Raw genomic sequence first — 15,403 nt, forward strand, 5'->3', positions numbered from 1 at the left:
CTCCGGCCCTGCCCCGCGCGGTCCAGAGTCACCCTCCAGAGTCACCGTGGCATCTCGGCCTGTTCCACGCTTGGTGTTCTCTGCACTCAGCTACAGACCCCTTCCAGGCCAGGGCTTTGTGTTAGAACCTGGAGCATCTGAAGGTTCCAGAGCCCTGTCTCTTGCACACTCTCTCCCTCCATTGGTCTGAGGTGCAGCTTCCCCACTCCCCCTCCAGCTCTGGCTGCCCTCTTGGCCGCTGGGCTTGGTCCCGGGTCAGGGATCTGATGAGCCCAGTCCCGTGAGCCCGCCTGCTGGCCACAAGGCACAGGTGTGGGCCTCCATCTGGGCCCAGCCCATCGAGGCGGCCACCGGCCTGGCCACCCCTTCCCACGCTGGTGCGGCAGCTCAGCTCCCTGGTCCTCGTGAAGGATCTCCCACCCCTGCCTTTGTTCCGGGGCGTCCCCGGTCCTGCCGGTGGGTCACCTGGGTCTTGCCCCGCAGGTGATCCTCCAGCTTCGAGCCAAGCAGTGCGCCGTGTGCCGGGAGCGGGCCCGCGGCGGCGCCCTGCAGCCCTGCGCCTGCTGCGAGGGCCCACCGCTCCCGTGGTGACCGCCGCGTCCTCACCGGCCCCTCGGGCGCCCCCGGGCTCCGGAACGACGGGGGCTCGCGGACCTGACGCACCGGGACCCTGACCAGCACTTTGTAAACCGGGGGATTTAGGCGTTCTAAGTTGCTGTAAGCTGCTTCCTAGGTTCGTGATTTTTTTACTACGCGGTAACATGAAGCTTTGTATGTGTACTGTGAGCTGAGGACATTTGCTGTCAGTTTCTTGTTAATTCACCCTATGGTAAAGACCTTTGATTTCCTCTTCTGAAATTAGTACTTCTGAGATGAGCGTTTATCTGGTAGTGAGAAACACCTAGGACTTCTCAATAGTTTCCAAATTAAGTACAGACATAGTATTTATAGCAGTGAGACTGAAAGACACATCTAGGGTTTTAGTTTTGTGAAAGGGACGCTCTCGATGGCGTGCACGCGCACATTAATTGGAGGTTTGTATTCCAGGCCCGTGAAATGGCGTTGCGCCTGATTTGCCCCATGACCCGTGGCCACTTTTTCTAAGTGCCTGAGCCTTGCAAAAGGAGCGAAGGAGGCCCTTCGCGCGGGTCCGTTCTCTCCTCTAGTGAGCAGCACGGCGGGGGTGCCCGTTGGTGGAGGCTTCCGCGTTAGTTTTACAAAGCTGTGCCTCGGCACCGTAGCCTCTGGAGCCTGCTGGAGGGCGTCCCGGCTCCTTCGCGGGCAGCCTGAGGCCAGAGACTCGCTCATGCCCCTCCCTGCGACCAGACAGACGCCCGCCGGGGAACCCTGCCTGCAAGGGAGAGGCTCACAGGCCGCGGTGTAACCCAGGTATTACCAGGGTCGCTCGGGGGACCCCAGGGTTGCAGAGAGAACCTGGCTGCCCTGCCGTGGCAAAAACACTCCCGAGAACAGGTCTGGTTTTGGTGAGGACCAGAATCTTCTCTGGTCTGCACTGGGTCATTTTTCCTAGCAATCTGGGGAGAAGCAAAAGAGGTGAGTGGTCTACCCAGACTTTGCTCTCCCCGAGGCACATCTCGATGGCTGCAAGATCTTTCCCGAACCTGCCGCTGGGGTGGGAGCAGGTCACCGCCCCTCTGGCCTGGAAGTGAGCGCCGGTGCCTCTCGGCCCACTGTGGCTTTGCCAAAGACTTTTAATAGCATTTTTTAAAGCGCAGAATGGCTCGGTAAAAATTATCAGTGACCAAATATTTAGTAAGAGGTTTAAAACATTTTTAACGTAAGACAAAGCGATAGTTCTGTCCTTTAAGGGGGGCCCGTGGCGGGCTGCAGCGAGTCCACTACTACAGGTGACCATCGACTTGGTTTTAGTGAATCGACTTGGTTTTTAATGATAGTGATGATGATTTATTAGCTCTTAGAAATGACGTATATTTTGTGCTACTGTTACCACCGTTTAAAATTCTTTATTTTTATTAATATTTATGTACTTGTTTCACATTTCAGACCTTTGGTCTTTTATGGGAAACAGAACAACGTTTTTATTGTGGGTCCCCAGCCTCGGCATCGTCAGATGACAAACCGGGAACAGCCCGCGTGCTCCCCATAGGCGGCTCGGGCGGGCCCCGCTCAGCAGGCAGACCAGGCGGGGCTGCAGCGTCGCGGGGCCCCTCGGCCCCGCCTGAGCCGGTCCTTTCTGCCCGGGGTCTTGGCTGTGGCGGCCCTGGTCTCCTGCAGGAGGCGTCCCTACCCCGCAGGCCTCACGGGCTGGGCCACCGCCCTCGCACGGGTGACGGGAGCACTGGGTGTGGCGTTAGCCATCACGGGGCACCTTATGGCCTCCGGCTGTTTGGAACTGGGGTCGGCAGAAGACCTCAGCTCAGTGTGGACACTTCACGTGGATTAATTTATGGAAGCCTCAATCTCTCTTTGTTCTGAGTATTTAGAGGAGGTCGTTACTGGAATGAATTTTCTTAACCCAGAAGGTAGTATTTATAAAGCATAATCATTTACTTGTAGTGAACCGTTCCAAGTTAACACTTGTTTAAATTTTTTTACACTATAGCATTTATGCAACGGTTTACAGAATTCATGGAATTATTTTTATCGGTATGGAAATGAATTAAAACTTTGAATCTTTATTCTGTCTGCCTCTTTGAGCTGATGCTGATGGCCGGCCGGCCCCGAAGGCAGAGGAAGCCCCCCTCCCCCCCGCCAGCCCGGCTCTGCCCCCGAGGCCTGTCTCCGCTCACAAGGTGTTCCCTCGCCGTCCCGGGTCGCCTCGGAGCTGTCCCGCGGTCCCGTGTGCCGGTGTCCTGGGGCCCCCGTGCTCGGAGGGGGGCGTTTCTGCCAGAACAGTGAGCGGCAGGAGGTCAGCGTGGCTCCCGCGGGTGGGCTGAGCCCCCGCGCCCCCGCAGGACCCACCGGCGGCCTGCGCGTAGGGGATGCCATGCTGTGTCAGCACGCTCCGGAGTCTCCTGACCTCCTTCCACAGCTCCCTGTGTGCCTGGAACAGAGCAGGTAAAAGGGCAGTGCCGTGGCCCCGCGGCGGGAGGCCGGCCCAGGGCCGGGGCGCCCTTCCCCGTCTGTACCTCACTGCAGTTCTCCAGGGTCCGGAACGCCAGGGCCTTGGCACCTCCTTCCCGCACGGAGTCACTGTCCTCCGGGGTCTTCGAGTAGCCGGCCTCCTCAAAGAGCGCCCTGAGCAACTTCTCGTAGCCCTGAGGGTGGTGGAAGAGGGAACCCCCAGCTCCTGGCCGCCCTGTGCCCGGGCAAGGGGGTGCCCGCCTGGCGCCTCACCTGGGACGTGATCAGCTCGTCAGCCAGGTCCTGTTCCACCTGGTCCCACCTGTGCTGCAGGGCGGCCGGCAGGGCCGGGTACACTGCAAGCGACCCAGCAGACGGGGGCTTAGCCGAGCGCCTCTGCCCCCCCCCTCCCCCCCGCATCCCTGGGGCGGCCCCCCCGGGGCCCACCTAACAGGGAGTGCGGGTGGCAGACCAGAGGCGTCTCGAAGGTCAGCGCGTAGACGCAGGTGCTGGGCTCAGACACGTGTGCCAGGCGGTTGCTTTTCCCACAGGTAAGCTCCACCTGTGGGAGAGCCTTGGTGGGCAGGTGGGGGGCGAGGAGCCTGCCCCCTCCCCCCGGGGTCCCCCCAACGCGGGCCCACCTTGCTCTGCCGGCTCCGGGAGCGGCAGGAGTCGCCGTCCCTCATCCACATGCCCTTGAAGGTGTTGTTAGAGATCTCCCACTCGTGCCAGATGCTGGGGGGGGGGGGGGGGGAGTGGGGGGGGCGGCGGGGGGGGGGGGCCGCCAGCGGGGGGCCCCTGTCGGGGGGGGGGGGGGTCCCCGCGAGCAGCCGGCGGCCCCTCTCACCCCAGGATCCCGCTGTAAGCGTTCCAGCGGAAGGTCTGCTCGTGCTGCGTCACGTTGTGGAAGGGGCACAGCTCGTACTTGTACCTGCGGGCACAGCGGCGTCAGGGGGGTCCCGGTGCCCGTCCCCGCCGGCGGCGCCCCGCACTCACGTGGACTCCACCAGGCTGAAGCACTTGCCGGAGAGCCTGAAGAGGTGCGCGGGCCCTGGAAGAGAGCGCGACAGTCGAGTCCGGCGGGGCGCCCGCGGCTGGGACTCGGGACAGGAGCACCGGGGCCCAGTGAAGCGACCTCCGAGGGCGACAGCGGGCACCCTGCAGCTGGCAGGCTGGCCTCCGTCCGGCCTCGGGCTCGGGCGGAAAGGGGGGCGCTGAGACTTCCTGCCGCCGGGGGACAACGGGGAAAGGAAGACGGGCGAAAGCAGCCGCGCGCTCACGGGTCATCGACGAGGAGCCTCCGCACAGAGCCCGGGTCGCAACAAATCCCTACCCGGGGACACAGGGCCTCATCTAGGGGAACGGTGACAGAGCGGTCCCAGCAGAAGCCCATAGGGCTCTCTGGGAGTAAAGGCTTCTAAATGTACTAGAAGAACCGGGACCCAGGCGGACACAAGCACAGGGGACAGCGGGAAGGAACGCCGGAGCAGACGGCGGAGACGAGGGCTCGATGCCACTCCGGCAGAAGGAAGACAAGCCATGGGGCGGGGTCGCAGCACGGGGGTCCCCACGGGAGGGCTCGGATGGGCCGAGCGTCTGGGAGGACCAGAAGAAAGTCCCCAGTGTGACAGAAGAGGGGAACTCCGAGGAGGACAGGCCCAGACCCTCGGCAGACACCCAAGGGTGACAAGAACTGAGGCCCGTCGGGGGACCCAGCCTGCAGCCTGGAAGGCGGCGCAGTGAAGGACGCGGCCGTCAACCCACCCGCCAGGCGGACGGGGGACGGCGGAGGGGACCCGGTCCCCACAGGGTGCCCTCCCCTTGGAACGGTGAAGGCGAAGTCACGGCTGCGGCACAGAGCCGGGATGCTTGCCGTCCCGACCTTGTCAGTCTACCGAATGTGGAAGGTGCATCACAGAACCATCACACGTCTTTGCTGGTGGGTCCCCGGCGTCTGAGGAGGGGAGCCTGAGACGGACAGCGGAGCTGGGGGGGGGACACGGATTTTGTCCGTGACTCAAACTGACGAGAAACTGCAATCAGATCTAAATAACCTGATGTTATGAACCCCCAGAGTGACAGCAGCGTCACAAGGGAGGAAACGGACAAAATACACTGTTTCCTGGGAGTCCTTCCTTATCGACACGTCCAAGTGAAGGAATTAACTATCCATCTGGTCAAAAGGCACAGACCGGCCAAGGAGAGGAGAGCCCTCAGAGAGGCTCCCGTTGGCTGTGAGAGTCAGGAGAGAGAGGGCCGGGGCGGCCACACGGCCACCGGAGCGACCATATGCCCCAAACGGTCAGGAGAGACAACGGGTGTTCTGTTCTGAATAAACCTAAAAGGACTAAAACGCCACTTTCTGATCACAACGGAAACCAGAAATCAACAGCAGAAGCAGGAGGCTCAGAGTCCAGGTGCTGAGAGGGGGCCGGGCGTCTCGGGCACGTTCAAGTACGCGCTCACACCCGTGACCTAGCTCTCACACTCTCAGCACTAAAACGAGCACACGAGACACAAAGCTGGCAGAAGAAAGAACACGAAAAGCAGTAAAAGCCAACACTGCTTCTTTAAAAAGCTCCCCAAGATCCTAAGTGTTTCACTAGACTGACGAAAACACACACACGAGCGCTGAAACCCCTAAAACCAGGCAGGACGTGGGAAAGCTGCCAGTTTGGCTGAACGACGGCTACCGGAATACCGAACGAGCCGGCCGCCAACCGATCGATCACCTATGCGAAACAGGCAGTTCCTAGGAACGCACCATTTATCAGTCCTTCTCAAGGGTCCCCAGGCCACAGAAGAGCGGACCACACGCTGCTTCACGGTGTGGGGCCAGCGTCACCCCGAACCCAAAGTCAACAAGTCACAAGGAAACCACGGTCCAATATCCACTCCGAACAGGAGTGCAAAAAAACCTCCACGAAACACTAGCAGACTGATTGCAACAAAGCATTGAAAGGTTCCTACGTCGTCACCACGTGGGGTTGATTCCTGGAACGTGAGGATGGTTCAAAATACAACAATCAAGGTAACAACACGATCCACTACCAGACCCAGGGGGGACCCCACGGCCACGCGACTGTTGCAGAAAAAGCACCTGACAAAATTCAACCCTCTTTCATGACACAAAGCCTCCACAACCAAGGAAACTGCCACCGACGCAGAAGCCGTACGGGCAGACCCCACGGCTGACCTCAGACGGAACGTGGGCAACACCCAGCGCCTTCCTCCTCCCTTCGGGTGCTCTTCGCCGTCGACGCCGCACTCAAGTTCTACCACAGCGATCAGGCGAGAAAGAAAAGGCATCCAAACTGGAAAGGAAGAAAGAACGACGTGGCCACATTAGCAGACGACATGATCGCGTATGTAGAAAACCCTAGTGGGGACTCCTGGGCGACTCAGTCGGATCAGTGTCTGACCCTTGACTTCAGCTCAGGTCACGATCTCACGGATTGTGGGACCGAGCCCTGCGTCAGGCTTTGTGGTGACAGCAAGGAACCCGCTTGCGACACTCTGCATGCCTCCTTCCTCCCCAAAATAAACAAAAAGGGAAAAGAAAGAAAAGCAAACCCTAGAGTCCACAAAAATCTGTGAGCAAAGGGGCAAGATACAAAGTTGACGCTGAAGAACGATGTGTGTTTTTCTACACTGACAACCACCCAAAAAGGAAATTTAAGACAACGGTTCCATTTATAACGGTACCAAAAAATACATCTATTTTGGAATAAACCGAAGAGGCAAAATACTTGTACAGAGAAAACTGCAAGATAGCACCTAAAAAATTAAGCATGTAAATAAATGGAATAAATGGAGAGAGACCCTGTGTTCACGGATAGGACGATTTAATATTAAAATGTGAATACTCTCCTAAATGACTTAATTGAGGGCAATCCATATCAAAATCCCAGGAACGTTTTCTTCTTTTTTACAGAAATGGTAAAACCCATCCTAAAATTAAAACAGAATCTCAAAGAACCCCAAACAGCCCAAACTATCTTGAAAAAGAACAGCTGAAAAAATCCCTTATTTCAAAACTTACTGCAAGACTACACATTAGAGCAGTGCGACCCTGGCTTAAAGACAGACAGGTGCAGCGACAGGACAGAAGATACCTCATAAATAAAGTCTTGAACATACATCCATATGGTAGGATGTGGGTGCCAAGACCATTCAGCAGGGAAGAGACCGTCTTCTCCATAAATGGTGCTGGGAAACTTGCACGCACACAAGGATGACGCTGGACCCTTACTCTACACCGTACACAAAAATACCTCGGGGCGCCTGGCGGGGGGGCAGCCTGTTGAGCACCCGACTCTTGACTTCAGCTCAGATCACGATCTCATGGTTTGTGGGATCGATCAGGGTTTGTGCTGACAGCATGGACCCTTCTTGGGATTCTCTCTCTGCCCCTCTCACACACGTACTCTATCTCAAAAATAAACAAACATTAAAAATAAACATTAAGGGGCGCCTGGGTGGGTCAGTCGGTTGAGCGTCCGACTTTGGCTCAGGTCATGATCTCACAGCTCTTGAGTTCGAGCCCCACGTCGGGCTCTGTGCTGACAGCTCGGAGCCTGGAGCCTGCTTCTGCTTCTGTGTCTCCCTCTCCCCCTAACCCACTCGCATTGTCTCTGTCTCTCTCAAAAATAAACATCAAGAGGGGCGCCTGGGTGGTGCAGTCGGTTAAGCGTCCGACTTCAGCCAGGTCACGATCTCGCTGTCCGTGAGTTCAAGCCCCGCGTCAGGCTCTGGGCTGATGGCTCGGAGCCTGGAGCCTGTTTCCGATTCTGTGTCTCCCTCTCTCTCTGCCCCTCTCCCGTTCATGCTCTGTCTCTCTCTGTCCCAAAAATAAATAAAAAACGTTGAAAAAAAATTTTTAATAAAAAAAAAATAAACATCAAGAAATAAAAATTAAAAAAATAAAATCTATACGTACGATGGAGTATTATTCAGCCTTCACAAGTTCATCCTGACACCTGTTCAAACAGAGACGAACCTTGGAGACCTACGCCAAGTGAGCCACACCGGTCACAAAAAGGCCAGCACAGGACTCCACTTACGTGAGGTCCTTAGTCCGAGTGGCTCTAACAAAAGACCACACCCGGGGTGAGTTCTAAACTAATTTTTCACAGTTCAGGAGGCTGGAAGTACAGATAGGGCACCAGCACGGTCAAGTTCTGGTTCACGGGGACAGGGGGAGGCACCTCTGACGTCCCCCACGTGGTGGAAGCGGCTGGAAAGGTCTGGCGCCTCCCTTGGGAAGGGAAGAGGGTGCAGGTCCCACTGTCGAGGGCTCCACCCCTGTGACGTAAGCACCTCTTAATACCATCAGTTTGGGGGTTCAGGCATCAACGTACAAATGTGGGGGGGGACACATCCAGACCACAGCAGCTATCTAGAGCAAATTCAGACAGAGGTAGAAGGTGGTGTTGGGGCTGGGGCAGGGGAACAGGGGCGTGGCCTTTAAGTAGTTTCAGTTCCAGAAGATGAGACGTTTCTGGAGACAGATGGTGGTGCGCACAACAACGTGAATGTGCTTCATGTTCCCGCACTGTAGGGACTGGTTAAAATAGGAAATTTTATGTATATTTTGCCACAATGAAAAAGAGAATTCTTACTATGCTTGGAAAGAGAAGTATCAGAATGCGGAATCATAAACAGAATCCAAACGGTCTAGGGGCGCCCAGCTGGCTGAGTCAGAAGAGTAGGCGACTCTCGATCTCAGGGTCGTAAGTTCAAGCCCCATGATGGGTGTACAGAGGACTTAAAAATAAATGAATAAACCTGAAAAAAAAAAAAAAACCAGTAGAGTATTGACATAAGAACAGACACGGAGATGAATGGAACAGAGAGCCCAGAAATAAACACGCACATACGGTCAATTAACTCACGAGAAGGAGCCGAGAATCTCCAGTGGGGACAGGACGGTCTGTTCAATAAATGGCGGGGGACACCGGACCACTACCTTACACCACACGCACAAATTAACTCAAAAAGTATTAAAGACGTGAATGTGAGACCTGAAACCATGAAGCTCCTGGAGGAGAACGGGCGGGAAGCTCCCGGACAGCGGCCCTGGCGATGAACTTTTGGATCTGGCCACAAAAGCAAACACGGACAAGTGGGACTACGTAAAACTGGAAAGTTTCCGCACAGAGAGAGACCAACGAGATGAAAAGGCAAGCTCCTGGACGGGCAAACGTATCTGCAGACCACCTCTCTGATGAGGGCTTCAAAACCCAAAATACAAAGAGCTCCTGCGACTCAACAGCGAAAGGAAAACCATCTCACCATCTCAAGGAGACACCTGAGCCCTGTGCTCACTGCAGCCTGAGTTCAGCGGCCGAGACACGGAAGCACCCAGGTGACCGTGCCCGGTGGAGGGATAAAGAGGCGGTGTGCACAGAGCCGAACAGCACTCAGCCACGGACGAGGGAATCCTGCCATCCGCGACGTGCGTGGACCTCGAGAGCACTAGGCTAAGTGACATCAGAGAAACACAGATACCGGATGTCACACGTGGAATCTAAAAAATAAACCACCAGACGTAAGATCCAGAGAACAGACCGGTGGCCGCCAGAGGACCGAATGGGTGAGGGGATCAAACGGAACACACTACCAGTGTAAGTAAGGCTCGGGGACTGGAACCCGACCACGTTTTCTCTCTGAAAACTGCTGAGAGAGTAGACACCAACAGTCCACATCACAAGAAAAAGCGATGCGCAGCTACGAAAGGTGACGGCTGTTAATTACACTTGCTACGGCGATCACTCTGCACTGGGTACAAATACCAACTCCCGTCCTGTACGCCCGGAACTACCACCGTGTTGCAGACCCATCACACCTCCACTTAAAAAGGACCAACGAATGCCCCCCCCCTCCCCCAGGGAGCACAAGGTAAGAGGACAAGGCGGGCTGCACGTGAGCCATGTGAACGTCTGCACGTTCAAAGTTACAAGGATGACCTACGTCCCTGCAGCTAAAACCAGATGAACCCAACCGTGTGCAACCGGGAGGGCCAGCTCAGTTTAAGAACATGAGGCTTCGTGAGTCCACAGTAATAACCCCATGTGAGACTTCTGACACCGTCCTAGGTGTGCCGTAGAACAGAGCGGGAACTCTGGGCGACAGCGGGAGCCACACCAGCCAGCAGGACACCGAGCCCTCAGTGGCTCCGGAAGGCTTTGGGGAGCACTCGGAAGCGGGTGTGGGGCGCACGTGATCGTGCAGCTCCTGCCTCGGGGCGGGCCCAGTGGCACCACTGTGGTGGCCGAGCCCGGGCAGGCCCTCCCCAGTCTCCCTGACGGCAGGGGATGACCCAGCAGCCATAGGCGGAGGAGAAGCCCGGAGCTGCTTCACCGAGAGGGCCGCGTGCCCACAGGGACGGGAGCCTCCGCTTAGGACGGGTGGCCGGTGGCCGGTGAGACCTCTATGCTAAGTGCTTTAGGCTCAGCCCTTCAACTCCCGACACCTGAAGAAAAACCGTGCGCTTGACAAAACTAAGCGAGAAGAACCAGGGAGGGGCTCACTGGTGCCATCTTCTCCTGAGCAGAGCCTGCATCTGAGCTGCTGATGAGCGCGACATGGCCGGGAAGTCACGGAAACGTGAAGGCTCTGCTCTGGTTTGCAACCAGACAACTGTGGACGAGACAACCCTGACCTTCCAACTCCCCAGACTGTAGGCGTCAGTGGCGGGGAAGCAGCAAGCCCACACGTGGCTTTTGGGGGAAAAACACAACAAAACATAACAAGTGTGGGTTTTAAAAATCAAGTTAGGAATATTCCTCTATATGGAAAACTTACATTGTCATTAAGGGGTCCTCTCATCTACTTTGTTTTAAAAACGAGACTTAACAGGTGCCTGGGTGACTCAGTCGGTTGAGCATCCGACTTCGGCTCGGGCCATGATCTGGTGGTTCTGGAGTTCAAGCCCCGTGTCGGGCTCTGTGCTGACGGCTCAGAGCCTGGAGCCTGCTTTGGATTCTGTGTCTCCCTCTCTCTCTGGCCCTCCTCCTGTTCATGCTCTGTCTCTGTCTCAAAAATAAATAAACGTTACAAAAAAAAAGAAACTTAAAGGGCGTCTGGGTGGCTCAGTCAGTTGGGCGTCTGACTTCGGCCTAGGTCATGATCTCACGCTCCATGAGTTCGAGCCCCATGTCGGGCTCTGTGCTGACAGCTCGGAGCCTGGAGCCCGCTTCGGATTCTGTGTCTCCCTCTCTCTCTGGCCCTCCCCCCGTTCATGCTTTGTCTGTCTCAAAAATAAATAAACGTTAAAAAAAAAAAAATGAAACTTAAAGGGCCCCCCAGTGGCTCAGTCAGTTGAGCATCTGACTCTTGATTTTGGCTCAGGTCAAGATCGCACAGTTCATGGGATCAAGCCCCACATCAGGCTCTTCACTGACAGCTTGGAACCTGCTTGGGATTCTCTCCCTCACTCACACACTCTCTTTTGCCTCAAAATAAATAAACTTAAAAAAAATATTTGAGTGCTGAAAGAAATTTACTATTGTCAGGCTGAATGGACAGTTTTTCACTGAATTTTTTCAACTTTATTTGCCGTGTGCTTCACTGGAACCATTTTTGTTTATATACATCATATGTGCTCAGAGCACTGGTTTTTAACAACTCAGCGAGCGACTGAAAGTGCGGGGTAACTGCTGTGATCCTGTTAACTCTCACTTTCTAGCCTGCACGCCAGACTTGACGAAAGGGCCCATCTCTACCGGAGGCCCCTTGCTCTCCTCCAGGTCGCTAACCTCCTGAATTCTGGTTTTCATCTGCTTAAGGAAAATCATTGCGCTACATTATTTAAAAAACGTTCCAACTGAGGCTCCTGGGTGGCTCAGTCGGCCGGGCGTCCGGCTCTTGATGTCGGCTCGGGGCATGATCTCACCGGTCTGTGGGTTCAAGCCCCGTGTCGGGCTCTGCGCGGACAGGGCAGAGCCTGCGTGGGATTCTCTCTCCCCCGCTCGCTCTCTGCCCCCACCCCTCACACACGTGTGCGCTCTCTCTCAAAATAACTAAATAAGCTTTAAAAAAAAATTTCAAGGTTCTCACATTAAAGGTTTTGGTGGTAACACTAGTGGTTTTTCAAAAGGAAGCTTAATTAGCAGAATTAGCTCTTGCTGAGACAGCTGGGTGCTCTCCCCAAGCTGCTCGGGGCCAGTGTCCGTATCTGTGATGCCCGGAACCCTTCACTCCCCTTCCATAAAGCAGCATCTCTGGACGCCTCATTCTGGGAAGCCTGCTTGCATCAGAGTAAAAGACACACATTTAGGTGGGGATAAGTGGTAAATGGAGAGTTTTGTCCTGATTACACAAAGCTAAGCTCTGAAATATCTTCTAACAAACTATTTGAACTGTATAATCCCAACACGTCAAATATTCTCTGGGAGTTTTATATAAGCATATGGCTCCGTAGGCCAAAACTCTTCGGTTTAAGATACAATTTCAGAACAGAAGTGACCCCTCAGCGGGGCACCTGGGTGGCTCAGTCGGCTAAGCGTCCGACTTCGGCTCAGGTCACGATCTCACAGTCTGTGCGTTCAAGCCCCGCATCAGGCTCCGTGCCGACAGCTCAGAGCCTGGAGCCTGCTTCGGATTCTGTGTCTCCCCCTCTCTCTGTCCCTCCCCACTCATGCTCCGTCTCACTCTCTCTCTCAAAAATAAGATTTTTAAAAGTTAAAAAAACCAAACACCTTACCAATCAGCCTATGAGTAAATATTAGCTTTTTTTTTTTTTTTACATTTATTTATTTTGAAAAAGAGTGCGCGTGTGTGCACTCAAGTAGGGGAGGGGCAGGGGGAGGAAGAGAGAATCCCAGGCGGGCTATGTGTTGTCAGCACAGAGCCCACGTGGGGCGTGAATACCCCGTGAGATTCAAGACCTGTGAGATCATGACCTGAACCAGAACCAAGAGTGGGACGCTCAACGGACTGACCCCCCAGGCGCCCCGAATCTCAGTGTCTGTATATACTCAGCAAAAAGAAAACAGTGATGGCACAACAACACGGAGGAATCCCAGAAACACGAGTCCGGAAAGACACGAGACAGGCGAGCATGTGCTCCAGAACTCCATTCAGCTGGAGTCCAGGCCCAGATGACCCTCCTCTACAGGGACGGAAACCAGAAAGTGACGGGGAGGAGGATTTGCAAAGAAACCCACAGGAATCTTCCGGGGGAGAGAACCGTTCTCTACCTCGTCTGGGGCCGTGACGGCACGGATGTGGTCAATTGTCCCACTTCATCCAAGTGCATGTGTCAACTGTAGCTCCAGAAATACGGTTTAAATCTGAGCCAACGACGATACTCGAAAAGAGAAGAGAAACAAACAAGAAAAGGGGGGGAAAGGAACGCCCCTCTTTATCAGGTGCCATCGGCCGGCGGAGGCAGGGACAGGAGGAGGCAGAAGACGGGTGCACACCCTCCTCCCCCAGGGTAGACCGCGAAACCACTGGACACAGCAGTTACGGAATTACCGCTGATTTTGGGGGGTGGGAGGTGCGATCCAGACTGGAACTACCCAGGGATGAGGTGTCCGGATAGTTTCAAACGCTGCGACAAAACCAAGTTCCCTCTCTTCAGAACGGCCACAGGAAGACAAGGAAAGGCGAGGCAAACGCTTACTGCCGCGCCGAGACGTGGCGTTCGCCGCCCCGCTTCTCCTTTCCACACTTTTCCTAACAAACAGGATACATCTGTTTACGGTGAAAGCTCACATCTGTCCCTCTCGGATCTCATCCCCCCCATCCCTCTGGCCTCGCGCTCAAGGCCTCTACCTGGCCGCTCCTTTTGCTGCCCCCTCCTCCCCAGATATCCCCACCCCTTACTTTTCGCCTTCAGCCTCCGACCAAAGGTCGCTTCTCAGCCTTTTCCTGTCCCCCTATTTAAAAGGGGGATCCCCAAGGGCGCCGGGCTGGGGGCTCAGTCCATAGAGCAGTACTTCCCAACTCAGGATCCCCTCTGTGCCCCGCGCCGGGTGTAGAATTTACTCAACGACAATTAAAACGGCGACCCTCAAAACAACCCTTGCCCCAGACGGGCGCGCACGCACACACACACAGGCACGCACGCACACACACACACAGGCACGCACGCGCGCCTGCGTGCTTGCTTGCTTGCTCTTCCCTGCTTTCACACCTTTGGAGCATTTCCCACCATCAACCACTCTACACTTCACCCACTTGGTAGCTTACTGGCGCGCGCACAGCCCGGGAGACCGTCAACTCCAGGAGGACAAGCTGTGTTTTTTGCTCATTGCTGCGTTCCCAGCACAGACCCTAACACATAGTACTGTGCACTTAAAAAACAAAAAACTAGACGTTTCCTGCTTGTATTTCTCACTGAACGAGCCAGCAACTCCACTTGTGGTTTGGGACCTTAGGAAACCACTCACACAGGGTAGGAAGAGGCGATCCGCAGGAGGAAAGTTTCTAATGGCCAAAAAACCAAACACCTGGCAACAAAGGCACGCAGAGCCATCCTATAAACCACTAAGTATCAAGCGAAAAGGGTGAAGACCTATGTTCACCCTCTTAAGTTCCAAGACACACAGTGAGCGACAACAGCAAATGAGCAAACCTGTGTCGTTATTGCTTTAACAGAAAAAGACAGAAAATAAGTCTTAAAAAAAGAGAAAAAAAATCACGAAAGCAAATTAGGGCACGCTTTTACTTGTGTGCTCATGAACGTGAGCATGAAACACGTCCGTACCCAACTGTTCACGGAGATCACCTCCACAGACGGAATTAAAAAGGACTAAAGGGGTAGCGACTTAACTTGTCCTAGAACGTTCTGGAATTGCATCGCGCCCTCAAGCTCTGAAAGGCTGACAAACCAAGGCACGGGCCTCCCAGGCTGCCCCTCTGCCCCCGGGTCGGGAACCCACGCCGGCTCCCGGCTCCCTGCCCCGCCGCCCCCGCATCCAGGGTCCCGCACTCACCAGACAGCGGGGAAGGATCCCTCTTGGGCTGGAGGCGACTGGTCTGGGGCAGGAACGGGTTGTTGAGCCTGCGGGGAGCGGCAGGGTCAGGGGGCACCGGGCTCCGGGCGGCCCCGCCGCGCCCCGCCGCGCCCCGCGGGGCCGCTCACCCGAACGAGTTGGGCTCCTCCACCACCTTCATCTTGGCCGCAGCGGCGGCAGCGGGCCCTGCGGGGAACGGGGCGGTGAGGAGGCGGCCGGGCGGCGCCGGCGGGGGACGCACGGGAGGGGCCCCGGGGCGCAGGGACACTAACCGCGCGCCGCGAGCCCCAGCAGCAGCAGCAGCAGGAAGCCCCCCGACCTCGCCGCCATCGCCGGCCGCGCGCGCCGTCACGTGGGCGCCGTTAGGTCACGTGGGCGCCGCCGGGCCGGAA

General features: G+C 55.8%; 2 protein-coding genes across 2 annotated transcripts in view; one reads left to right on the plus strand and one right to left on the minus strand.

Annotated features, from left to right (window-relative positions):
- UNKL (unk like zinc finger) overlaps positions 1-2,660 on the plus strand; it is a 28,835-nt gene extending 26,175 nt beyond the window's left edge. Inside the window, exon 11 of the mRNA XM_040459489.1 lies at positions 484-2,660. Within this exon, the coding sequence (XP_040315423.1) occupies positions 484-591 (108 nt within the window). The 3' untranslated portion in view covers positions 592-2,660. The remainder of the gene's footprint in view (positions 1-483) is intronic.
- GNPTG (N-acetylglucosamine-1-phosphate transferase subunit gamma) lies at positions 2,506-15,357 on the minus strand. Its single transcript, XM_040459493.1, has 11 exons — positions 15,284-15,357; positions 15,140-15,197; positions 14,991-15,058; positions 4,042-4,096; positions 3,893-3,976; positions 3,687-3,780; positions 3,493-3,607; positions 3,319-3,401; positions 3,111-3,239; positions 2,944-3,025; positions 2,506-2,865 (listed from the first exon to the last, which is right to left on the minus strand). The coding sequence occupies exons 1-11, from the start codon at positions 15,339-15,341 to the stop codon at positions 2,768-2,770; spliced, it is 924 nt and encodes a 307-aa protein (XP_040315427.1). The 5' UTR covers positions 15,342-15,357; the 3' UTR covers positions 2,506-2,767.
- Positions 15,358-15,403: the final 46 nt, after the last annotated feature.

Source organism: Herpailurus yagouaroundi, unplaced genomic scaffold (assembly GCF_014898765.1).
Source record: "Herpailurus yagouaroundi ecotype Mexico unplaced genomic scaffold, PumYag 222, whole genome shotgun sequence".
Classification (NCBI taxonomy): domain Eukaryota; kingdom Metazoa; phylum Chordata; class Mammalia; order Carnivora; family Felidae; genus Herpailurus; species Herpailurus yagouaroundi.

What these genes read in the sequence shown, in the direction of transcription:
- GNPTG (XM_040459493.1), bottom strand. Translation starts at nt 15,341, where the DNA reads ATGGCGGCGAGGTCGGGGGGCTTCCTGCTGCTGCTGCTGCTGGGGCTC. An exon ending in GGATCCTTCCCCGCTGTCTG is followed by an intron (nt 4,097 to 14,990) that starts GTGAGTGCGGGA and finishes GCTCTCTTCCAG; the next exon opens with GGCCCGCGCACCTCTTCAGG. An exon ending in TTCAGCCTGGTGGAGTCCAC is followed by an intron (nt 3,977 to 4,041) that starts GTGAGTGCGGGG and finishes CTGTGCCCGCAG; the next exon opens with GTACAAGTACGAGCTGTGCC.